The sequence below is a fragment of the Agaricus bisporus genome, assembly GCF_000300575.1.
Source record: "Agaricus bisporus var. bisporus H97 unplaced genomic scaffold AGABI2scaffold_2, whole genome shotgun sequence".
In the NCBI taxonomy this organism is placed as follows: Eukaryota; Fungi; Basidiomycota; class Agaricomycetes; order Agaricales; family Agaricaceae; genus Agaricus; species Agaricus bisporus.
This window is the reverse complement of record NW_006267355.1, coordinates 3,012,100-3,035,848: the sequence shown is the minus strand read 5'-3', so window position 1 is coordinate 3,035,848 and position 23,749 is coordinate 3,012,100. Positions and strand designations below refer to the sequence as shown.

The window sequence follows — 23,749 nt, the reverse complement described above, 5'->3', positions numbered from 1 at the left end:
ATGCAGTAACGGTCGAACTTACAACAGAGAACATGTCAAACGCATACGTCACTCTCGAACTGATTATTGACGAATATGACCCCGCCTCACCCTGCAGAAAACCGAGTGCGGCTGTATGTCAGAGAGTACTTGATGTCTCGAACCTTTCTCACACCCGGCAGTACGACGTCGGTCCTTTAGGCTACGCGAACTTTGCGTTTGCGAAACTGTATCAAATCAGGAAAGGTATAAAAGGATGCCTGGCAAGAGAAGGAAAATCAGTTCGCTGTTCAGTCATGGTCGGCTTCCTATCCTTCGTTGCGCTCGCAGTGGCTTTGGCTGCTCCCGCCGCCGCATTCCCAGCACATGGTTCATTGGCTGGCTTGTCGAGGCAAGAATTGGACGATGCCATGAGTGGCTTCGGCGAATACACAAGGCCACCACCACCCCCAGGACCCCTCGAGTACGGTGGTGTTAAGTTGGTCAACGATGCCGACCATCCTTTCATTGCTCCGGGTGAAGGCGACATCCGTGGTCCTTGCCCGGCTTTGAACACTCTCGCCAACCACGGTGTACGTACCATTTTTCTAGTTTGCTTCTCGGTAACATCTGACCCCAAATTGACAGTACATCAGCCGCAACGGTATTGAGTCACCATCTAACATCGTCCGTGGTGCCATGGAAGGTCAGTGCTTCAGGTCTTCCTTCACGTCCTTTCGCTGACTTTGAGCAGGTTTCAACATGAACAACGACTTGTCCAAGTTCACCTGTTACGCTGCCTTCATGGTCAACGGAAACTTGATCACTGACTTGGTCAGTATTGGTGAGAAGTCCCCGAAGACCGGACCAGACCCAAAAGAACAACCGATGGCGACTATTGGTGGTTTGAACACTCACAACGTGTTCGAGGGTGACAGTTCTATGACTCGCGGTGAGTTTCGCGTATTGCCATAGTTATCCTAATCAAGTGGCTTACTTGGTCTCCAGCTGATTTCTATGATGGTGGTGATGTCGAGAGCTTCAACGAGACCCTTTTCCAAGGAGTATGTTATCTCCCATATTTTGACGCTTCCAGGATCTGACCACTTCGATCACAGTTCATTGAATACAGCAACAGGTTCGGTGGTGGAAGGTACAACCTTACCGCCGCTGGCCAGTTCCGTCTCAAACGTATCCAAGATGGTGTCCAACACAACCCGACCTTCACCATCGTCGCTCCCCGACTCTTCTCTGCTTACTCCGAAGCCGTCAACCCCATCAACATGTGGGTCGATGGACGCCAAGACGATGGTCAACTCAGGCTCGACCATGCCCGCAGCTTCTTCGAAGCCGCACGTTTCCCCGATGACTTCCACAGGGCTGCACGCCCCATGAGCGCCGACAACGAGGCCGTTGTACACGCTATCCACCCCATTGAGCCAGGAGCAAACATCGCCGGTATCAACACTTACACTGTTGACCGTAATGCACCCAGACTTGACGACAAGTGCGGTATCTTCGAGTACCACGTCAACCACACTCTCCGCACTCTCTACCCCAACCCGACCGGTAACTTGTTGGACGCCATCAGGGCCAACATCCACTATTTCTTCACCGCTATGGAGGCTAGGGGTTGCACCGAAATCTTCCCTTACGGTAGATTCGAGGATGGCGAAAGCAACAACTACTACGCGACCCCCGATTACCCCGAAGTCGAGCTCCCCGAGCTAGGAACTCTCCCCTTCCCCCCAGTCGAACTCCCTACATACTCTGACCCCCTCGTAGACGTTGGCCCCGCAGCCACCACCGCCTAAAGCGCTAACCTCTTGTATTCTTCTTTTTTTATTTGTGGCATACATCTTTGGTACATCTGTAAACTTGTTATCTGCAAATTGTTATCCATGCTGTGACTGTCATAATAAATTCAACTTTCACTGTATCGTTATCATACCTATTTGAGTTGCCTGTCAACGTACGATTGCTTTGCGTAGTAGCCTTGACTTCCTCGAGTTCATCCGACATGATACCTCTGAACGCTCCTGTACCTGCTCCTGAAACCTTTTCGTTAATCAAACATTCCGCCACATTTTAATCGCCTCATCGAGAGCTCTTCCATCTCTTCGTCCTAATAACCCTCTTCACCTACCCTTCCAGTTCTTCACTATTTTCGTTTGACAGCGCAAAATGAAGGGGAAAGACGACAAAAGTCCAATATTGCGCATGATGAACAGTCCAAGTAGCGGTGAATGCGAATTCGAAGAATTTATCATCACATGGTTGAAAAAGATAACGTCTCGAGTGTAACGGAATTTGCCGGCGTCCCCACGTCCAGCAGGGCCGTAAGGGGCCGTAAGGGCCGGGCAGAGATCATCATCATCAGCCTCGAATCACATCCAAGTTTAAATCTTTCATTCTCACCTTCGTGCGACGCTTGATCCTATTACATCCTAGACAACAACCACACAAATCCTCATTTTGATTAGCCGCCGAGTAGGCATCCTGACGCCTTCTATTCCCACCAGAGCTCCCACTCCGTTAAAAAGACAATACAAAGTCCCAACCAATTCAATTAATCGATTCAAGCAACCACCCAACAAGAAATATAATATCAAAACTATTATATATATATAACCCCAACCTCCATTTACGGTGTTTCGAAATCACCGAAGGACCAACTAAACACACACCAAGAACAAAGAGACTCCTATAATAAGATATAAATAGTCATAGAAAAAAGAAAAGGATATACACAAATATACCAAGTTAACGGAGGGCGTTCATAAACAGGGTAGGCAAGCTATACATACAAGAAGATAAACAACAAGAGAAATATAAACCCGGTCGAATAATAATTTTCAGGAGGGACATACAGTCAACCGTCTCCAAGGACAAAATATAGATAAGAATCTGAACAAGAGAGGAGGGAAGGAAGGAGCGGCGTTTGTAGGATTAAGGAGCGACGAAAAGAAAGTCGGATGAAGCAATAAAGGCATCGACGCATTCGACAAGAACACCAAAGAGAGCAAAGAAAAAGACCATACACCGTTACTAGGTTACCTGCATTCATATCCTTATTCAACATTTGTTCTGCAACTATTCATTTGCAACCTATCAATCAACTTGGTGAGCAACTAGTGGGAGACGGCAAGCTCAGAAAAACAAACCTTCAAGATCCGCCTAGGTGGTTCCTCTTCGTCATCTGAATGACCATCGTACTCATCAGGGCGACCTGGCGTTGCCGAGAATGGGTTGGGTAACGGTCCAGGCGCGGGCGATTGAGAATAAGCCGCCCTCGTCTCTACTGGTTCAGTGGTATAACCACCATATGCCGCGCTCAGATCCTCTTCGGATCGCGCGGCAGGTATAGTTTGCAATCTCTGTTGTCCACTTGCTGCAAAGGCATTGAAACTGTTAGGGTATCCACCTTGTTGTCCTTGGGAATACAAACTTCCACTGTCATTACTGGAAGGGATATATGAATGATCGGATTGGTACGAAGGGGCGACCGTGCTCGACGCGGCATTGTACGATTTGTTCCTCGAAATCCCAGAATAATCGGTTTGTTGGGTCATTTGCGAGGGTCGTCGCTCCAAGTCAAATTCGGGGCCACCGGCACCGCGAATCATGCCGTGGGGGTATTGTGATTGGGCGGGGTTCAAACCAGGGGCGGCAAAAGCGGCATATGGTGATGCGCCCTCAGTCAGGCCGGCAGCATAACCGCCATCACGCATACTTCTCGCTCTCGCGACACCGATACCGGCCGCACCTGCGGGTGCAGAACCCTCCAAGGTTGTAGGATCGAAATACTCGCCAGGATTGGGTCCATGCGGTGACATTTCGCGCATGCCATATGACTCTGGCACAGCCATCGGAGTTTGGGCATATGTGCCATGTGATGCATCTGAAAACTTAGCACCGCTTGTACCATAAGCTCCAGGCCGGAAATCGTCGTCGTCGTCTGCATATGCTGCAAAGTTGGGTATTTGAGTATTGGCAGCATCGCGAGCGGCAGCAGCAGTCTCGTCATCAAATCTTTTTACTCTTCGGCGACGGATGGTCGTCACGATCAGAGCGATCAAGATGGCGAGGCCAACAAGTCCAACGACAGTAAAAACACCTGCGACAGCGCCTCTGTTGTCGAAGAATCTGTTGGACGGAATGAGTAATAGTAAGCCTGAAAGAGTATGTGACTTGCCCATTGGAAGAATCCGTGTTGCTGGTGTCGCCACCGCTGAGGGCGCCAGTGGGTGCGATGTTGCGGGAGGAAGAGGTAGTGACGACGGAGGTGATAGTGACAACATTTCCACCCGACGTGCTCACAATGGCCGTTGTGGACTCAGAAGTGGTGGTGGAAGTGGTGGAAGTGGTGCTGGAAGTAGTCGTGGGAACAGGCAAGGAAAGTGTTGTTGAGGTTGTCGACGAGGTGGAGGTAGTGGGTGGAAATGAGACTGTGCTAGTAGTCGAGGTTGTGTCGGGGATGGGCGTGGTAGTCGAGGTTGTTGGTGGGGGGGTCGGGGTGGTCGTAGTCGTCGGCGGCGGCGGTAATGGAGTTGTAGGGGCCAAGGTCGGGGTGGTTGAGGTGCCCGTGCTGGATAGGGATCAGTCAAGATACGGCGCAGACTGTGGGAGACACGCACGGCAGGGTCGTCGGCGGCGGCGCTGAGCAGAAAAAATCAGAAAAACACAGCCTTGCGGTAGAAAAAGCGACTTACGGGCAGCCATTCGCACTGGCAGGAGACAAGCCCAAATTCAATATTTCCCATCCATTCTCTACATTTATTACGTAATTTATGCCTTTCCCACAGCGTCGGCTCCCTCGTTCCGCGATCCCGTAGACCGGCCCCCGCTCGGCACTGACGGCTTCCAAACAAATGGCTAGCAATCAGCAGCATAGATGCGTCGCTTGTCCCCTCGACTCGAAAGTCTGGGTCAACCACCTACCAACTTGCACCACGAGGAGACATTGCTGCAGGCCCAACACCATGGGTAAACGTTGCCCCCATGCTTCGTACATATCCATCAAGATCCTCATCGGAAGTTACATCCTCTCCTGGCAGTATTGTTCCCAACACAGAACCCCTAATTGCAGGCGCGAAACACAATCTTCGAGCGTTCCTAATGCCTTCTCTCATAATCGCAATATCAACCTAGTAGATTGAAATCGGTATTTGGATGCATGAACGGGTTTGACGTTTAGAGGCTGATAGAGCCGCCTGCACTCCAAATTTAGTGAAATCCAAATTTAGTTTCGATCCGAGGAAACTGACGGGAAATGGAATTGAGGTTTGCTCACCAGGAGCTGCAATGTTACCAAAACCTGGATGCCGACAGTTGTTACCATTTTTACTCGGTAGCCAGGCACTGCTTACCATGTGGGACTGCGGGCATCTTGATAGCAGTGAGAGCTAATTTATAGCGGCATCATTTGAATGTGTGGTCAATTTGGCATCTTTGCCGCGGCATCAGGAAAGCCGTCTTTTACTGAATTAAGGTGTTGCGTTAGTTGACAAGCGGACCCAAGTGATATGATTCAAAGTAATTTGGCAGCGCCAATGGTCCTTTTCGAGTTCCATTCCAATCTGCCAACGCCGTGTTTTTATGTCATGATATAGCTGTTGGGCATCAATGACTATATGAGATATGATGGATATTCATCGACTTACTCTGTGTCCTGTATCTTTGTCGCAAAAGCAGCTTGGACCATCGTCAAATTCTTCCCCGAATTATCTACCAAAGTCTCAATTTACTCTTGACGACTTCCAATTCCAGAGTTCAATATTACGACCCCTTCGCGAGTTTTACTTTTATGAAATCCGTACTGTCGCTGATCGCAGGTAAAACACGCGTTACATGTGTGTTCACCAACACATGAACATTCGGTCCAGTTTTTCATTGAACGCAGCAGAACTACTCCTCCCGGCATTCTCATCCACCCTAAACTGGATCCACGCTACCCAAGTTAGTTCAAACGAAAGAAACTGAAGCTCGAATTGACTCAGGGATTCCTATCGGTCTACCATCATTCATATCCAACTTTAACAAAAATTCGTCTTTCAATTTCTTCCGTGGATCGAATCAACATTTCGTTGAATGAATGATTGGAGTACGGTGTTGATACAGAGAGTTTGCCTTTTACGGCCATTAAATTTTGGATCTATATGTCCTTCAGTTGATCGTTTTTTCAGGAGAATCAACTAGTTTCTCTGTCTAGTATTAGTATTGTCCTACGACGAGACGATAAAGTCCTCACCTGTAACATATACGAAATCATCTAAATTCAACATCCCTAGACAACTCTTCCACACTAGTCCAAAACCGCAGGACCTCCTCGTCTATGAGCTTCAAATTCCAGACGACCTTCAGATTGAAGAATATCGCTACCGACATTACCAAAGTACATCTTGAAATTCGACAAAAGTCCCTCGCAATGATCCGAATTGAACCCCAAGACGAGACCGCCAAACGATGAAAACCTTGAATTACCATCGAGTCAGTATAAAGTGTCACTGCCTCGATGGTTGAGCAAAACAACGGAACTAAAAGGAGAGAAGAGAGAAGAGAGTTTTAGAAACAGTCGGCCGTAGTAAACCGGGAGAAGCCAACAACACTTCCCAACTTCAACATTTTTTACGTAGTAAAAGTGGCCAGTCAATACCAGTAGCAAGATGTTTCGAATACGCAGAAAGCATGTGACCCAGAAACAAAGAATCGCGGCGAAAGTAGCATGAAGGAATTCAATAGCTTCAAGGTACTACTTTGCTAGATCCCACACACTCGAGACTCCAGGGCCCAGAAGTTTTTGAAGCGATGCACGACCAGAGACAGATAATCGCAAAGGAGAAAGACCCCCGGGCATGCAGGGACAAACTAGTAAGATAAAGAACTCTCAGAACGGAGATGAAAGAAAGATCAAACCATAGAAAGCGAAAATAAAGCTTGTGCTTCGAGTAAGTTCGAGAGCTATAGTAGCTGTCCACGCCTTGATGGAAAAGACCCAGAGACCCATGGACTCCATCCATATAATCCCGAACTTGATTCAGGTAGAAGTGAGTCTAGACCTGTGGCTAGATCGATCTATGTTGGCTGAGGCATGCAGGTATGATTAAGAGCGAAAGACTCGGATACCAGTGCAAGTTGCCAGCACATGATATACATGCTACTTTGAAGCAACGACACAAGGCCATCAGTGACTTGCGAAGTTACAAATAACAAATATGTACAAAGTTTATTTTGGTCCCTAACCATTAACCATTATGTCGACTCTTTGCGGGCGGCTCCATTCAGCTGTTTCAAGCCTCAAGGCCTCAAGGCCTCAAACTCGAGGACTAGCCAGTGGGCGGCTTATGGGCCATACTCGTATTCACGACTCGTTCACTACTAGCTTGCTCCGTTCAGTGGAAATATAGACCAAACATTTGCGCTATCACACAACTATCTCTCTGTGTTCTCAGGCCGGACGCCACTGCGGAGTATCGTTTCGTGAACATCTCAGATTTGGCATACCCAAATTCAACACCCCTCATTTTTCCCTCAACGCAGCTGACAATTCAGCGTCACTGATCATTCGAAGCCTCATCGACATCATCTATAGAAATTGCATAAGGCCACATCTTGGTGCCCTTACTTTCAGAAAAGAGTGAATCATCGGACGAAGGATGGAAGGGCTCGATCAGGCGAGTAAGACCTTGCGATATGTTCGACTAATGAGAAGCGGGGAAAGGATTCAGGAGCATAGCAGAGGAGTGTTCGGAAGCATCATGTCGGATGGAAATGGGAGCCTAGGCTGCTATGCAAAGCGATCTCACAGGCAACTCAAAAGGTATTATAGCAATACACTCAAACATGAATTTATTATGACAGTCGGAGGATGGTTAACAATTTGCAGATAACATTTTAACAGGTGTACAAAGATATATGCCAAGAAAAAGAAAGAATAAAGGACGTTAGCGCTTTAGGCGGTGGTGGCTCCGGGACCGACGTCTACGAGGGGGTCAGAGTATGTAGGGAGCTCGACGGGGGGGAAGGGGAGAGTTCCTAGCTCGGGGAGCTCGACTTCGGGGTAATCAGGGGTCGCGTAGTAGTTGTTGCTTTCGCCATCCTCGAATCTACCGTAAGGGAAGATTTCGGTGCAACCCCTAGCCTCCATAGCGGTGAAGAAGTAGTGGATGTTGGCCCTGATGGCGTCTAACAAGTTACCGGTCGGGTTGGGGTAGAGAGTGCGGAGAGTGTGGTTGACGTGGTACTCGAAGATACCGCACTTGTCGTCGAGTCTGGGTGCATTACGGTCAACAGTGTAAGTGTTGATACCGGCGATGTTTGCTCCGGGCTCGATGGGGTGGATAGCGTGTACAACGGCCTCGTTGTCAGCGCTCATGGGGCGTGCGGCCCTGTGGAAGTCATCGGGGAAACGGGCGGCTTCGAAGAAGCTGCGGGCATGGTCGAGCCTGAGTTGACCATCATCTTGGCGTCCATCGACCCACATGTTGATCGGGTTGACGGCTTCAGAGTAAGCAGAGAAGAGTCGGGGAGCGACGATGGTGAAGGTCGGGTTGTGCTGGACACCATCTTGGATACGCTTGAGACGGAACTGGCCAGCGGCGGTAAGGTTGTACCTTCCACCACCGAACCTGTTGCTGTATTCAATGAACTGTGAAGAGAATCAGATTCTGGGAGCTTCAAGATATACAGGACAACATACGCCTTGGAAGAGGGTTTCGTTGAAGCTCTCGACATCACCACCATCATAGAAATCAGCTGGAGACAAAGTAAGCCAATTGATTGGGATAACTGTGGCGATACGCGAAACTCACCGCGAGTCATAGAACTGTCACCCTCGAACACGTTGTGGGTGTTCAAACCACCAATAGTCGCCATCGGTTGTTCTTTTGGGTCTGGTCCGGTCTTCGGGGACTTCTCACCGATACTGACCAAGTCAGTGATCAAGTTTCCGTTGACCATGAAGGCAGCGTAACAGGTGAACTTGGACAAGTCGTTGTTCATGTTGAAACCTGCTCAAAGTCAGCGAAAGGACGTGAAGGAAGACCTGAAGCACTAACCTTCCATGGCACCACGGACGATGTTAGATGGTGACTCAATACCATTGCGGCTGATGTACTGTGATTTGCGGTCAGATGTTACCGAGAAGCGAGCTGGAGAAATGGTACGTACACCGTGGTTGGCGAGAGTGTTCAAAGCCGGGCAAGGACCACGGATGTCGCCTTCACCCGGAGCGATGAAAGGATGGTCGGCATCGTTGACCAGTTTAACACCACCGTACTCGAGGGGTCCTGGGGGTGGCGGTGGCCTTGTGTATTCTCCGAAGCCACTCATGGCATCGTCCAACTCTTGCCTCGACAAGCCAGCCAATGAACCATGAGCTGGGAATGCGGCGGCGGGAGCAGCCAAAGCCACTGCGAGCGCAACGAAGGATAGGAAGCCGACCATGACTGAACAGCGAACTGATCTTTCTTACCTCTTGCCAGGCATCCTTTTATATCTTTCCGGTTTTCATACAGTTTCGCAAACACAAAGTTCGCGTACCGTAAAGGACCGACGTCGTGCTACCGGGTGTGAGAATGCGATAGGACATCAAGTGCAGCTCGACATACCCTCGCACCCGGTTTTTGCAGGGTGAGGCGGGAATATGTTCTTGATCAATTAATCAATTCGGGAGTGACGTATGCGGTTAATATGTTCTTGGTTTTAAGTTGTAAGCGGACCCTTACCGATATATTATCATCCCTGTCGACTTACCAATAGTTAGACGTTATCAGCATACCGATCCATATGTTGTTCGTGAGGCATAATGACTCTTCCGTGCACGAACGAGCAAGTCGGTGTAGACCGCACCGACTCATTTCCATGCATTCGAGTTCTCAGGATCGTCCTACAGTGCCAAGAATATACTCAGAGTCAATAAAAAATGTATTTACCTGGGACTTGTATATCACGTATGATAACTATCTTTGATTTAGATGGGTTGATCAGTTATACGGGTCCGTACTGTCAAGAAGCGGAGGACTCAGATAAGTTATATGGGTTCGTGCTGCCAAGTCGAGTTGGTGGGCTGTCGATAAGTCCAAATCTGACTATACGACAGAAGTCAGTTATCAATAATTCCACTGGGTAGAATCAACGAGTTGTGGTGGAGCGGGAGAAGTCAGAATCCATGCGATCGACTAGGCCATTCTCATGTCCAGAATTGAGATACAGTGACTCACAATCTATCCGGATTGCATTATCAGAAATCCTGGCACATCGCTTGAAAAGGCGTAAATGATGCCTCAACTCGGGAACGTTTCCATGCATATCCGCGCTTGTCCCTCACCCGGAAGGAGCCAACGCCGCCATGTAATAGGGTTGATGGCGCAAGACTCCTTGATCCGCATATTCGGATTATAACGAAAAACTATTCCAACTTCATTCGCTTGTTTGCAACAGTTTCCTTTCAGTTAGAACGTCCTGCGGTATTCTACATGTTGGCAAAATTGTGCGACCACAGGACAGCGACAAGTACTGTTCAACTTCGGAGCTGCTGCTGGTAGGAGTGGTCTAGAAGTTTAAGATTTCGATTTTTTAGGAAGTTAAAGCAGTCAGCCCAGGAAAGTACGTATATGGGGAAACCAGTGGGAATATTTACACAACTTTACTTACATAGTTTGTTTCCCAAACCAGACTTCGGAAATTCTCGGTAGAGCCATTTGATGTGTTGCTGAACCCTTCAAGTGAGTCGGTGCGATGAGAGAAGGTAATGGACAACGAAATCTTCGGCATGCGATGATGAAAGATAATTATCCCATATGCATTATTAGTGAGTCCAACGATAGGGGTCGTCCGCTCGAAATAAGGCACCAGAAGAGACTAGAAGTTGCATTGCTTCCGTAAAGATATTGGCTAGTATTAAGTGAACAGATTTTGCCACCCAAATGCTTAGCTCGGGCTACCCCTTCAGGTAAAAATTATCTTGCTTACAAAGCAATGATCCTCTGATGCCAGTGAATGTCGATGCGGAGCCCCTCACATTCCATACCCTGAGGCCTCCACCGCCAGAGTTACGACAACCTCGACAGTACCTCGTTCTGGTGCCTCTTTGGGACCTGGCCGCGGGCAACACTTTATAATATTCTTGACGTAATCAGCCATTGCAAATCCCATGCAAATCCCTTAAACCCGCGAAGCAATGTCTGAGCAATGCCAAGGAGACGTTTCCGTTGGCTGGGTGAAATGACGATTGTGAACCTGCGGCTAGGCCGATTCATGTCAAATGTCACGGTATTGAGTCAACTTACAACAAATCAAACATCTATCCAGTCCCTAAATAAATATGCAATGCCAACAATCTCCTCGGGTACATTCGATTAGGCCAAGTTCCGGCCAAGACATCGCTTGAAAAGACGTAAGTTATACCTGAACTCGGGGACGGCTTCAACATATCACCGCATTTCCTTCGCCAAGAGTCAGGAAGGAGACAAAGCTCCCGTGGGAAGTCTGGTGGACGAGTCTATTTGATTCCCCGGAAGGAAATCAGTATGGTATTCTCTTCGAGATTGTCGCTGTTCGGCGTTAAACAGATTTTGTATGGAAATGGCGGCATTAGCCATTTCACAGCGGCGAACGCAACAATTTAAGGGTACAAAAACTTCATTTCCAAAGCCAGAAAGTAGGAAGGATTCAGAAGCAATCATGCTTTGAGAATGCGATCGGGCTATGCCCGAAACATTCATCTATTTTTGTGATCGTTTTTGCTTTACTTTCTCACGTTCCCTAGGTATTTAAGTAGTTCGCTTGTACTTGAGTAGTTATTTTGACTATCCTTTGTGATGAAGCTACCCACCAGGTGTTAGTTTTGGCGATACCAGGATAGTTTTCATGATATGACGACCTGCGCGTTGTGTTTATACCTTTAAGGTTGACTCGGAATTGATTCCGGAGGTGATTTTTCCAGTCTCGGTGAACGGATCTCGTCTCTTCATTCTCATATGGATTACAAAGTGCCTCGCAGTACTTAGTAGCATGGAGAATGTCCTGATTCTTTTCCCCCAATATTATATCCGTTACAGCCGTATATCCGTTACAGCCGTATATCCCGATTTTAGGACCACGAAATAAGACATCAAGAGCCTGGCATACTCTTAGTCTCGAAACTATATTCAAGAATTATTAATGCTTTATTTGGCTCAAACGAGTTTTCGTATTGATATTCAATATGCGCAGATTTGTAACTACGCTTGTGGCAAGTATTGATTATTGTAGAGCGCGAACATCTGCCCTTCTCAACTCCAGGACGAATAAACCAAGCAAAGTGGAGGAGTTCCGAGGCACTGAATAGAGGTGAGAAGTTCATAGACGTCCCGAGTTTCCCAGTTCACGCGTTTGGCCTACAAGCACCTTTGGTAGAGAGGGTAGCTGTAGATACTCATGACACGGAAATCGAATCAGAGTAAAAATTACACTGAAATTGTGTGTATGCGAAATCAAGCCACAGACAATGTCGCCGGTACGGGAGAAGGCCACATTTCGGATCAAATATCGGATTGGTTACAAATCAGCATGAAAAGAGTGAAGAGCTTGGCAGTGATGGATCATAAGTTAAAGAAGTTCTTCCATATCTTGCCACATCGAAGTGTAGCCTTAGTGAGTGAGCGGTGACCAAAGAAGATGATTACGACGCCGGTGAGAGAATTGCCCATCATGCTTCTCAGAAATGTGTTATGATATGCGGCTGTACCAGACCTCCCATAAATCAATAATGCTAGGGATTTCAGAGGCGGTACTTAGGAGCCAAATAGTGACGGAAATACTGATGGAGATGACGACAATGATAAAGGCCGAAGGTTAAAGCCGATTTCCTTCCAAACTTGCTTGTGCTCAGCAAAAGGGACGAAAGATAGAAGGATATCGCTGCTGTTTGGGCTGAATGATCGAAATTACCTTCGAAAAACGTTCCAGCCACAACCTGGAAAGTAGTAAGTGGTGTGACCTGTAATATGACCTATAATATGAAGCCTCAACCACAAGCGAGTGGCCAAGAAAGCAACGGGTTGCCAAGAAAAACATCCCTGTTTTGATGTACAAGCAATTCGAGGATCATTGTCGTCACAGTTGCACAGAAGAGTCTGAACGTAATCAAGGATCATAGCACATAAGATTCCGAGAGGGATACGGGCGGCAAGCGAAGCTGTTGAACGCCGGGGTATTGAGGGATGCGCTCTGCTGCCTGGAACACAAAGGGGTCAATAGATTGGTGACAGCAAGAGTTATCATACATGATATACAAGTCCCAGGTAAATTGATTTTTACTGGCTCTGAGTATATTCTTGGCACTGCAGGACGGTCCTGAGAACTCGAATGCATAGAGGTGAGTCGGTGGGGACTCGACCAGCCTGCTCATAGATAGACGTTATCAGCGTACCGGCTCGTATGCTGTTCGTCAGGCATATTGACTCTTATGGACGAATGAGCAAGTCGACGGGGACGTTATACGGTAAGAGCCTGCTTACAACTTAAAAACCAAGAACATGCCAACCGTATACGTCACCCCCGAACTGATTAATTGATCAAGAACATATTCCCGCCTCACCCTGGAAAAACCGGGTGCGAAGATATGTTGAGCTGCACTTGATGTCCTATCGCATTCTCACACCCGGCAGTACGACGTCGGTCCTTTACGGTACGCGATCTTGGTGTTGCAAACTGGAAATGTATAAAAGGATGCCTGGAAAGAGGTAAGAAAGATCAGTTCGCTGTTCAGTCATGGTCGGCTTCCTATCCTTCGTCACCCTCGCAATCGCGCTGGCTGCTCCCGCTACCGCATTCCCAGCTCATGGTTCATTGGCTGGCTTGTCGAGGCAAGAGTTGGACGATGCCATGAGTGGCTTCGGAGAATACACAAGGCCACCGCCACCCCCAGGACCCCTCGAGTACGGTGGTGTTAAGCTGGTCAACGATGCCGACCATCCTTTCATTGCTCCGGGTGAAGGCGACATCCGTGGTCCTTGCCCGGCTTTGAACACCCTCGCCAACCACGGTGTACGTATCATTTCTCCAGCATACTTCTCGGTAACATCTGACCCCAAATTGACAGTACATCAGCCGCAACGGTATTGAGTCACCTTCTAACATCGTCCGTGGTGCCATGGAAGGTCAGTGCTTCAGCTATTCCTTCACGTCCTTTCGCTGACTTTGGGCAGGTTTCAACATGAACAACGACTTGTCCAAGTTCACCTGTTACGCTGCCTTCATGGTCAACGGAAACTTGATCACTGACTTGGTCAGTATCGGTGAGAAGTCCGCGAAGACCGGACCCGACCCAAAAGAACAACCGATGGCGACCATTGGTGGATTGAACACTCACAACGTGTTCGAAGGTGACAGTTCTATGACTCGCGGTGAGTTTCGCGTATCGCCACAGTTATCCTAATCAAATGACTTACTTGGTCTCTAGCTGATTTCTATGATGGTGGCGATGTCGAAAGCTTCAACGAGACCTTGTTCCAAGGCGTATGTTATCTCGCATATTTTGACGTTTCCAGGATCTGATTAGTTCGCAGTTCATTGAATACAGCAACAGGTTCGGAGGTGGAAGGTACAACCTTACCGCTGCCGGCGAGTTCCGTCTCAAACGTATTCAAGACGGTGTCGAGCAAAACCCGACCTTCACCATCGTCGCTCCCCGACTCTTCTCTGCTTACTCCGAAGCCGTCAACCCCATCAACATGTGGGTCGATGGACGCCAAGACGATGGTCAACTCAGACTCGACCATGCCCGCAGCTTCTTCGAAGCCGCCCGTTTCCCCGATGACTTCCACAGGGCTGCACGCCCCATGAGCGCTGACAACGAGGCCGTGGTTCATGCTATCCACCCCATTGAGCCCGGAGCAAACATTGCTGGTGTCAACACTTACACTGTGGACCGTAATGCACCCAGACTCGACGACAAGTGCGGTATCTTCGAATACCACGTCAACCACACTCTCCGCACTCTCTACCCCAACCCGACCGGTAACTTGTTGGACGCGATCAGGGCCAACATCCACTACTTCTTCACCGCTATGGAGGCTAGGGGTTGCACCGAAATCTTCCCTTACGGTAGATTCGAGGATGGCGAAAGCAACAACTACTACGCGACCCCTGATTACCCCGAAGTCGAGCTCCCCGAGCTGGGAACATTCCCCTATCCCCCAGTCGAGCTCCCTACATACTCTGACCCCCTTGTAGACACCGCCCCCGGAGCTACCACCGCCTAAAGCGTCCTTTAATCTTTTTTATTCTTGGTATATATCTTTTGTACACCTGTTAAATGTTATCTGCGACTGTCATATAAAGTCAAGTTTGAGTGTATCGCTATAATACCTTTTGAGTTGCCTGTGAGATAGATCGCTTTGCATAGCAGCCTATGCTCCCTTTTCCATCCGACATGATACTTCTGAACGCTCTTCTGCTGTGAACCTGAATCCTTTCCCCCCCTTTCCATTAGTCCAACAATTCGCAACATAATATTACTCACCTGATTGAGCACTCCCATCCCTTTGTCCGGCTATCCTTCTATTCCACTTCGTGATTGTGGGTGTGTAGGAGGCCGTGGATACTAGCAGGCTTCAACTTCAAATAATGAGGCGCGGCGCTTGTAAGACATGACGATCTAACATGAAAATTAGGCAATGATGATGGGAGTGGAATTCCATTCTAAACCTTGATCATGGTGACAATAAGAAAGCGGGCCTTGACTTATCGAAAGTGGCATCCTCGGTGATGGTAAGGGCACCAAGATGTGGCCATATGCAATACCCATAGACGGTCAGGCCCCGATGATAAGGGACACTAAAGCATGAGCTGCGTTGAGGGAAGAATGAGGGCTTTAGAAGTGGTATGTGCCAAATCAGACATGTTCACGAAACGATAATCCGCAGAGCGTCGCGACTTGTCAAGAAAGCAATGATTGCCAAGAAGAATAGATATATGTCGAGGGTAGATATGAAGTCCCTTTTTTGATGTACAAGCAATTCGGGGCGCGTGCTCGCCACACTTGCATTGAAGAGTTTTAACATCTCGAGAGGGGCCGCAAACGAAGCCGTCAAATGTCGGGGCATCGAGGGATGCGCTCCGCTATCTGGAACACAAATGGGTCAATAGATTGGTGACAGCAAAAGTAATGGACGAAGGGAGAAAGTTGAATTCGGCCCGGCAATCATGTAGCCACCATCACGAGTTCTCCCGAAATAAACAAATCAAAATACCGGTGGCGCCCCTTTTCAAACCTAGCCCAATGGCAGTAGGACCCCGGATAATCCCTATATATGTTGGATCCGAAAGAGGGTCATTTTCCGGGCTCCAGGCCAGACCGTTTTTTGGCCATTATGGGATTTTCTGTCCGGATTTTCACCCGGCCTCAGGCCCTCGCGAAAAATGTTGTCCGGATCTAGGGATCCGGCCTCAAATGGCTCAAAAATCGTAAAAAAAAATCGTAAAAAATCAGCAAAAAATCGTGGCCCATTGAAATGTCTAATCTGACTTGTAGTGTCCTTTGACAGCTCTGTTAAAGCTTCTCTAATGTCACAATACACTCCTGTAATTTCTTGAAGTTACCTGTGGGCCTCGGGATTGCCGAAAAACTTGGAAAGTGATATTTGAAAGTGCCAAAATGACTGTCAAAAACTGACACATATGAGAGTCGAACCTACGTCCCCTCGTTGAGTTTCGGCGGCTGAGGTCAACTCCTGACCGCTGCACTACGGCCACTTATGTCCGGACTGGAGGCGTGTGGTAGATCCGGCCTCAGGCTAATATAGGGGTCTGAGGATCCAGCCTCACCCAAAATTGGGTTTTGCCGGAACAGTAAATGGCATCCGGCCTCCCGGCCAAAAAGCCCAGAATCTGTCCGACTTGGCATCCAACATTAGTAGGGATTATCCGGGGTCCTATGGCAGTTTGAACAGTGATTGTGACATATCACTGTGATAGGTATCATCCCCAAAGACTGCCACCAGAGTCAGACACGGAAATCATCGAGGATCGATTGAGTAAAGCTCGAGGATGAAGCTGATAATCTTACTCCGCAAAAGCGGCGGGAAACTGATAAATAACTGAAACGCCTTGACCAGACTCTACAAATTACCCTCGCGGTATCGGAAACAGGCTAGATCCATCCATTGGTGGCCGTAGTCACCAAGTCGAGACTCGCTTCAAGCTTCCGCGTTGCTCCGTGCTCCGTGCCCTATAGGAATGCAATGCTGGATCAAGAAGTCGACCTGCCACGGGAACAGCCACAAACGGCTGCGTAGCGTGGAATCTTCAACTTTCAGAACGAGGAGACCCTTTAACGGCAAGCCTAATTTCATTTCATTCCAGCGGTAAAATTCTTAACAGCCTCGTGAGTCATGATACCTGGTCCGGTTTTTTCCAAGTTTGTTATGTACCTCCTGAACAGATTCAAAGATTTCCACCCCCGTTTTACTTATTTGAATTATCTTGATTTTTCAAGCTTTTCAAGATCATCGCAAGGGATCGTTAGAAAATAGATCTAGAGAAACCTCGATCGTGTTCCAGTTAACCAAACATCACTAACTGCCCATGCTTGTCGACAATGTTGGGGAGCATGAGTACGACTATGTGCATATGGCCCGTAGTCTTAACTTGGGTGAAAATTTGGTAACGCCAAAGGTGTTATCTGTCAATCAAACTTGAGCTTGATTATCTGAAAGAAAGTATATTCTTTTCATTCGAATAGATCTGTCGTACTAGTCGTTCTATAGGACCTGTGGTCTCAGCCCTGAAGTCGGTGAGACTGAAGATTGAATAGAGAATTGAAGGCTTAAGGGAGCTGAGCCTAGTAGCGGTTAGTACCCTACTACCGATATGAGTCTAAGGAACGTTAGAGATTCGGACTCCCCAATTTTCCAAGCTACATTTTTTCTTTCACGCCCCTTTGGTATGTAGCTACGCCCCGATGCAAAAGCAAAAGAGAACTTCGGAGCCAACTTTTGACAACTCTCCACAACTCCTTCAAGTACCATGAAAGACAAACGAAACGAGAGAATTGAAGCATCTTGAAGATTAACTTACATATCTACGCCACAACTCCGAAATTTCGTCATAGAAACTATGTATGGTATACAGTAGTAACCTATGACACATCTAGAAAGACGGAAAGGGGAAAACAAAAGAAGAAGAGGAAAAGACCTCCCTGAAATCATGATCATTGATCATGAAGTCACAAGCACTTTGTCATAAAGTTAATTATAACAAAAACTCGTGATCAGAGGAGCAAAGACAAAGTAACTTAATATAAATATACCTTGCCAGAGAGCAGTTTTTCCTCATAAAGTTGATCTGCTCTCTCGGTTTTTTGTGACTCCGAGGAGGAAATGGTTCTCTTTAACATTAGTACGTCAAATAACAAATGTACCATGGATATCGCACACGAGAAGAAACTTGTCTGACGATGAGTAGAAGGAAGTACATTGATTCTCAACCGATAAAGTAATTTTCACGTTTCTTTAGCCACACCCTTAGATACAGCAACGAATGTGTAAGTCTAGCTAGACGGACTTGTTTTCGTATTTCCACCCATCCTTCCCCATAAGTACTTGTCTTTTCCAGGAACTTCAATTGTCCGAGAAACGGACAACAACCGATGTCATAAACATAACTTACATTCAACAAATTCCACATCTGCACATACAACATCTCAAAACGGACATAATATATACACGCCCATATTTAGTATATATAGATCAAAACACAAGTGAGTTGTTCTGACACTTGGATGCGAAACCCTTAACGACTACGAAAAACAAATCTCACCTGCGGGGGAGGATGCCAATTCATGTTAGTTAGGTTACCTAGAAACTTACAGAAACTTGTGTTTCGCCACGAAAATTAAGCCGTTTGCGCTGTAAGACCATACAGTATCAAATGAAGTTACATGTATCCAGTCCCTAACGATCTCCTCGGGTACATTCGATCAGGCCAAGTTCCGGCCAAGACATCGCTTGAAAAGACGTAAGTTATACCTGAACTCGGGGACGGCTTCAACATATCACCGCTTTTCCTTCGCCAAGATTCAGGAAGGAGACAACTCGTGGGAAGTCTGGTGGACGAGTCTATTTGATTCCCCGAAAGGATAAAAGTTAGTATGGTCTTCGAGATTGTCGCTATTCAGCGTTAAACAGAATTTGTATGGGAATGGCGACATTAACCATTTCACAGCGACGAACGCAAACAATTTAAGGATACAAAAACTTCATTTCCAAAGCCAGAAAGTAGTAAGGATTCAGAAGCAATCATGCTTTGAGAATGCGATCGGGCTATGCCCGAAACATTCATCTATTTTTGTGATCGTTTTTTTGTTTTACTTGTCTGCATAGTATTTAGAATTCAACCTGATCCCAGAGACTCGACGCTGAAATCTCACCTGATAGCCTTCATTTCCACCGTGTGGTCAGCTGAAGACGTTTCCTAGGTATTTAAGCTTATTTAACTAGTTCGCTTGTACTTGAGTAGATATTTTGGCTCTCCCCGTGATGGAACGACCCACCAGGCGTTAGTTTTGACGAGACCAGGATAGTTTTAATGATATGACGGCCTGCGCGGTGTACTTGTACCTTTGAGGTTGACTCAAAATTGTTCTTGGAGGTGGTTTTGCCAATATCGATGAACGGAGCTCGTCTCTTCATTCTTAAATGGATTACATAGTGCCTCGCAGTAGTAGCATGGAGATTGTCCGGATTCCTTTGCCCCGATATCATATCCGTGACAGCAGTATATCCCGATTTTAGGACCACGAAACCAGATATCAAGAGGCAAAGTCTTAGTCTCGAAACTATATTCAAGGATTATCAATGATTAGAGCAACTGGCTCAAATGGTTTTCGTATTGATATTCAATTTGCCCAGATTTGGAAAGACGCTTGTGGCAAGCATCGATTGCTGTAGAACGTGAACATCTACCCTTCTCAACTCCAGGACGAATAAACCAAGCAAAGTGGAGGAGTTCCGAGGAACTGAATAGAGGTGAGAAGTTCATAGACATTATCCTGAATCTGTTCCGGGCCCGAGTTTCGCATTTCACGCGTTTGGCCTACAAACACCTTTGGTAGAGAGGGTAGGTGTAGATGCTGATGACACGGAAATCGAATCAGAGTAAAAATTACCCTGAAATTGTGTGGATGGGAAATCAAGCCACAGACAATGTCACCGAGTACGGGAGAAGGCCACATTTCGGATCAAATATCGGATTGCTTAGAAATCAACATGAAGAGTGAAGAGCTTGGCAATGATGGATCATAAGTTGAAGAAGTTCTTCCATATCTTGCCACATCGAAGTGTAGCCTTAGTGAGTGAGCTGTGACCAAAGAAGATTATTACGATGCCGGTGAGAAGATTACTCATCAAGCTTCTCAGATATGGGTTATGAAATCGGCTGTAAATCAATGTTGAATGCTAAGGATTTCAGAGGCGGTGCTTCGGTGCCTAATAGTGACAAAAATACTGATGGAGATGTCCACGACCCGGACGATGATAAAGGTCTAAATCTATTTCCTTCCAAACTTGCATGTGTTCAGCAAAGGGACAGATGATAGAAAGATATCGCTGCTGTAACCTGTTTGGGCAGAGTGGTCGAAAGTGCCTTCGAAAAAGTTCCAGCCACATCCTGGAAAGTGCTAGGTGGTGGGATTTGTAATATGAAACCTCAACCATAAGCGAGTGGCCAAGAAAGGAACGGGTTGCCAAGAAGAACAAGTACGTGTCGAGGGTAGATATAAAGTCCCTTTTTTTGATGTACAAGCAATTCGAGGATCATTGTCGTCACACTTGCATGGAAGAGTCTGAACGTAATCAAGGATCATAATGCATAAGATTCCGAGAGGGAGACGGGCGGTAAGCGAAGTTGTCGAACGCCGGGGCATTGAGGGATGTGCGCTGCTGTCTGAAACACAAATGGGTCAATAGATTGGTGACAGTAAGAGTCATACGTGATATACAAGTCCCAGGTAAATACATTTTTTATTGGCTCTGAGTACGTTCTTGGCACTGTAGGACGGTCCTGAGAACTCGAGTGCATTAGAGGTGAGTCGGTGGGGACTAGACCGGCCTGCTCATTCATGCACAGAAGAGTCAATATGCCTCACGAACAGCATATGAGTCGGTATGCTGATAACGTCTATTGGTATGTCGACTGGGAGGATATACGACAAGGGCCTGCGTACAACTTAAACACCAAGAAAATGCCAATCATATACGTCACTCCCGAACTGATTCGTTGATCAAGAACATATTCCCGCCTCACCCTGAAAAAACCGAGTGCGATGGTATGTCGAGCTGTACTTGATGTCCTATCGCATTCACACACCCGGCAGTACGACGTCGGTCCTTTACGGTACGCGATCTTGGTGTTGCAAACCGGAAAGGTATAAAAGGATGCCTGGCAAGAGGTAAGAAAGATCAGTTCGCTGTTCAGTCATGGTCGGCTTCCTATCCTTCGTCACCCTCGCAATCGCGCTGGCTGCTCCCGCTGCCGCATTCCCAGCTCATGGTTCATTGGCTGGCTTGTCGAGGCAAGAGTTGGACGATGCCATGAGTGGCTTCGGCGAATACACAAGGCCACCACCACCCCCAGGACCCCTCGAGTACGGTGGTGTTAAGCTGGTCAACGATGCCGAACATCCTTTCATTGCTCCGGGTGAAGGCGACATCCGTGGTCCTTGCCCGGCTTTGAACACTCTCGCCAACCACGGTGTACGTACCATTTTATAGCCTGCTTCTCGCTAATATCTGACCGCAAATCACAGTACATCAGCCGCAATGGTATTGAGTCTCCTTCTAACATCGTCCGTGGTGCCATGGAAGGTTAGTGCTTCAGGTCTTCCTTCACGTCCATTCGTTGACTTTGCGCAGGTTTCAACATGAACAACGACTTGTCCAAGTTCACCTGTTACGCTGCCTTCATGGTCAACGGAAACTTGATCACTGACTTGGTCAGTATCGGTGAGAAGTCTCCGAAGACCGGACCCGACCCAAAAGAACAACCGATGGCGACCATTGGTGGATTGAACACTCACAACGTGTTCGAGGGTGACAGTTCTATGACTCGAGGTGAGTTTCGCGCATCGCCACAGTTATCCTATTCATTTGACTTACGTTGTCTCTAGCTGATTTCTACGATGGTGGTGATGTCGAGAGCTTCAACGAGACCCTCTTCCAAGGGGTATGTTGCTTCGTATATTTCGAGGTTTCCAGCATCTGATTCCCTTCACAGTTCATTGAATACAGCAACAGGTTCGGTGGTGGAAGGTACAACCTTACCGCTGCTGGCGAGTTCCGTCTCAAACGTATTCAAGACGGTGTCGAGCAAAACCCGACCTTCACCATCGTCGCTCCCCGACTCTTCTCTGCTTACTCCGAAGCTGTCAACCCGATCAACATGTGGGTCGATGGACGCCAAGACGATGGTCAACTCAGGCTCGACCATGCCCGCAGCTTCTTCGAAGCCGCACGTTTCCCCGATGACTTCCACAGGGCTGCACGCCCCATGAGTGCTGACAACGAGGCCGTTGTCCATGCTATCCACCCCATTGAGCCAGGAGCAAACATCGCTGGTGTTAACACTTACACTGTTGACCGTAATGCACCCAGACTTGACGACAAGTGCGGTATCTTCGAATACCACGTCAACCACACTCTGCGCACGCTCTACCCCAACCCCACCGGCAACTTGTTGGACGCAATCAGAGCCAACATCCATTACTTCTACACCGCCATGGAAGCTAGAGGTTGCACAGAAATTTTCCCTTACGGTAGATTCGAGGATGGTGAAAGCAACACTTACTACGCTCCCCCCGATTACCCCGAAGTCGAGCTCCCCGAGCTGGGAACTTTCCCCTATCCCCCAGTCGAGCTCCCTACATACTCTGACCCCCTCGTAGACGTCGGCCCCGGAGCCACCACCGCCTAAAGCGCCCTTTATTCTTTTGTATTCTTGATATATATCTTTTGTACACCTGTTAAATTGTTATTTGCGACTGTCATATAAATTCAAGTTAGAGTGTATTGCTATAATACCTTTTGAGTTGCCTGTGAGATCGCGTTGCATAGCTACCTAGGCTCCCATTTCCATCCGACATGATACTTCTGAACGCTCCTCTGCTATGTTCCTGAAACCTTTCATCCCTTTCCATTAGTCAAACATTTCGTGACATATTACTCACCTGATTGAGCACTCCCATGACTATCTCTCTTTATCTACCAGTCCAGTTCTTAGTCGTGGGTGCATAGGGGGCCGCAGATACTATCAGGCTTCAACTTCAAATAATGAGGCGCGGCATTTGCAAGACATGACGAGGTAACATGAAAATTAGGCAATGATGATGAGAGTGTAATTCCATTCTAAACCTTGCTCAAGAAAGCGGGCCTTAACTTGTCGAAAGTGGCATCTTCGGCAATGGTAAGGGCACCGAGATGTGGCCATATGCAATCTCTATAGATGATCGGTCTTCGATGATAAGTGACGCTGAGCATCAGCTGCGTTGAGGGAAGAATGAGGGGTGTTGAATTTGGGTGTGCCAAATCAGACATGTTCACGAAACGATAATCCGCAGTGGCGTCGCGACTTGTCAAGAAAGCAACGGATTGCCGAGAAGAATGATAAATTTGTCGAGGACTGACATGAAGTACCTGTTATTGATGTAAAAGCAATTCGAGGCTCGAGCTCGCCGCACTTGCATTGAAGACTCGTAATCGAGGATCCCGATGCATAAGATCTCGAAAGGGCAGCGGGCCGCAAACGAAGCCGTCGA

General features: G+C 47.6%; 6 protein-coding genes across 6 annotated transcripts; 3 read left to right on the top strand and 3 right to left on the bottom strand.

The window, feature by feature from the left end:
- Positions 1–389: 389 nt before the first annotated feature.
- Positions 390–1,772, top strand: AGABI2DRAFT_64972 (hypothetical protein; the record flags this gene model as incomplete). Its single annotated transcript, XM_006458725.1, has 5 exons — positions 390–551; positions 607–664; positions 710–910; positions 967–1,022; positions 1,077–1,772. 5 exons carry the CDS (start codon positions 390–392, stop codon positions 1,770–1,772), a joined length of 1,173 nt encoding a protein of 390 aa, XP_006458788.1.
- Positions 1,773–2,784: 1,012 nt separating this feature from the next.
- Positions 2,785–4,683, bottom strand: AGABI2DRAFT_190978 (hypothetical protein). Its single transcript, XM_006458724.1, has 5 exons — positions 4,671–4,683; positions 4,596–4,617; positions 4,154–4,546; positions 3,123–4,104; positions 2,785–3,066 (listed from the first exon to the last, which is right to left on the bottom strand). Exons 1-5 carry the CDS (start codon positions 4,678–4,680, stop codon positions 3,052–3,054), a joined length of 1,422 nt encoding a protein of 473 aa, XP_006458787.1. The 5' UTR covers positions 4,681–4,683; the 3' UTR covers positions 2,785–3,051.
- Positions 4,684–7,784: 3,101 nt separating this feature from the next.
- Positions 7,785–9,406, bottom strand: AGABI2DRAFT_190977 (hypothetical protein). The gene is given in 5 exon segments (XM_006458723.1): positions 7,785–7,824; positions 7,844–8,605; positions 8,657–8,708; positions 8,765–8,966; positions 9,015–9,406. The coding sequence occupies 4 exon segments, from the start codon at positions 9,400–9,402 to the stop codon at positions 7,910–7,912; spliced, it is 1,338 nt and encodes a 445-aa protein (XP_006458786.1). The 5' UTR covers positions 9,403–9,406; the 3' UTR covers positions 7,785–7,824; positions 7,844–7,909.
- A 968-nt stretch (positions 9,407–10,374) lies between these two features.
- On the bottom strand, positions 10,375–10,756 carry AGABI2DRAFT_190975 (hypothetical protein). The gene is made up of 2 exons (XM_006458722.1): positions 10,612–10,756; positions 10,375–10,509 (listed from the first exon to the last, which is right to left on the bottom strand). The coding sequence occupies exons 1-2, from the start codon at positions 10,729–10,731 to the stop codon at positions 10,378–10,380; spliced, it is 252 nt and encodes an 83-aa protein (XP_006458785.1). The 5' UTR covers positions 10,732–10,756; the 3' UTR covers positions 10,375–10,377.
- A 3,068-nt stretch (positions 10,757–13,824) lies between these two features.
- AGABI2DRAFT_65123 (hypothetical protein) lies at positions 13,825–15,203 on the top strand (the record flags this gene model as incomplete). The annotated part of the gene is made up of 5 exons (XM_006458721.1): positions 13,825–13,986; positions 14,042–14,099; positions 14,148–14,345; positions 14,402–14,457; positions 14,508–15,203. 5 exons carry the CDS (start codon positions 13,825–13,827, stop codon positions 15,201–15,203), a joined length of 1,170 nt encoding a protein of 389 aa, XP_006458784.1.
- A 6,214-nt stretch (positions 15,204–21,417) lies between these two features.
- On the top strand, positions 21,418–23,008 carry AGABI2DRAFT_190973 (hypothetical protein). Its single transcript, XM_006458720.1, has 5 exons — positions 21,418–21,692; positions 21,746–21,803; positions 21,852–22,049; positions 22,106–22,161; positions 22,213–23,008. Exons 1-5 carry the CDS (start codon positions 21,531–21,533, stop codon positions 22,906–22,908), a joined length of 1,170 nt encoding a protein of 389 aa, XP_006458783.1. The 5' UTR covers positions 21,418–21,530; the 3' UTR covers positions 22,909–23,008.
- The last annotated feature ends 741 nt before the right edge of the window (positions 23,009–23,749 follow it).

Coding starts and splice junctions, on each gene's coding strand:
- AGABI2DRAFT_190978 (XM_006458724.1), bottom strand. Junction 4,547..4,595: donor CCGCCGCCGACGACCCTGCC/GTGCGTGTCTCC, acceptor ATCCCTATCCAG/CACGGGCACCTCAACCACCC. Junction 4,105..4,153: donor AACACGGATTCTTCCAATGG/GCAAGTCACATA, acceptor TCCGTCCAACAG/ATTCTTCGACAACAGAGGCG.
- AGABI2DRAFT_190977 (XM_006458723.1), bottom strand. CDS start 9,402: ATGGTCGGCTTCCTATCCTTCGTTGCGCTCGCAGTGGCTTTGGCTGCT. Junction 8,709..8,764: donor AGTTCTATGACTCGCGGTGA/GTTTCGCGTATC, acceptor GTCTCCAGCTGA/TTTCTATGATGGTGGTGATG. Junction 8,606..8,656: donor ACGAAACCCTCTTCCAAGGC/GTATGTTGTCCT, acceptor TTCTCTTCACAG/TTCATTGAATACAGCAACAG.
- AGABI2DRAFT_190975 (XM_006458722.1), bottom strand. CDS start 10,731: ATGCCGAAGATTTCGTTGTCCATTACCTTCTCTCATCGCACCGACTCA. Junction 10,510..10,611: donor TGGTTTGGGAAACAAACTAT/GTAAGTAAAGTT, acceptor TTAAACTTCTAG/ACCACTCCTACCAGCAGCAG.
- AGABI2DRAFT_190973 (XM_006458720.1), top strand. CDS start 21,531: ATGAGTGGCTTCGGCGAATACACAAGGCCACCACCACCCCCAGGACCC. Junction 22,050..22,105: donor TGACAGTTCTATGACTCGAG/GTGAGTTTCGCG, acceptor CGTTGTCTCTAG/CTGATTTCTACGATGGTGGT. Junction 22,162..22,212: donor ACGAGACCCTCTTCCAAGGG/GTATGTTGCTTC, acceptor TTCCCTTCACAG/TTCATTGAATACAGCAACAG.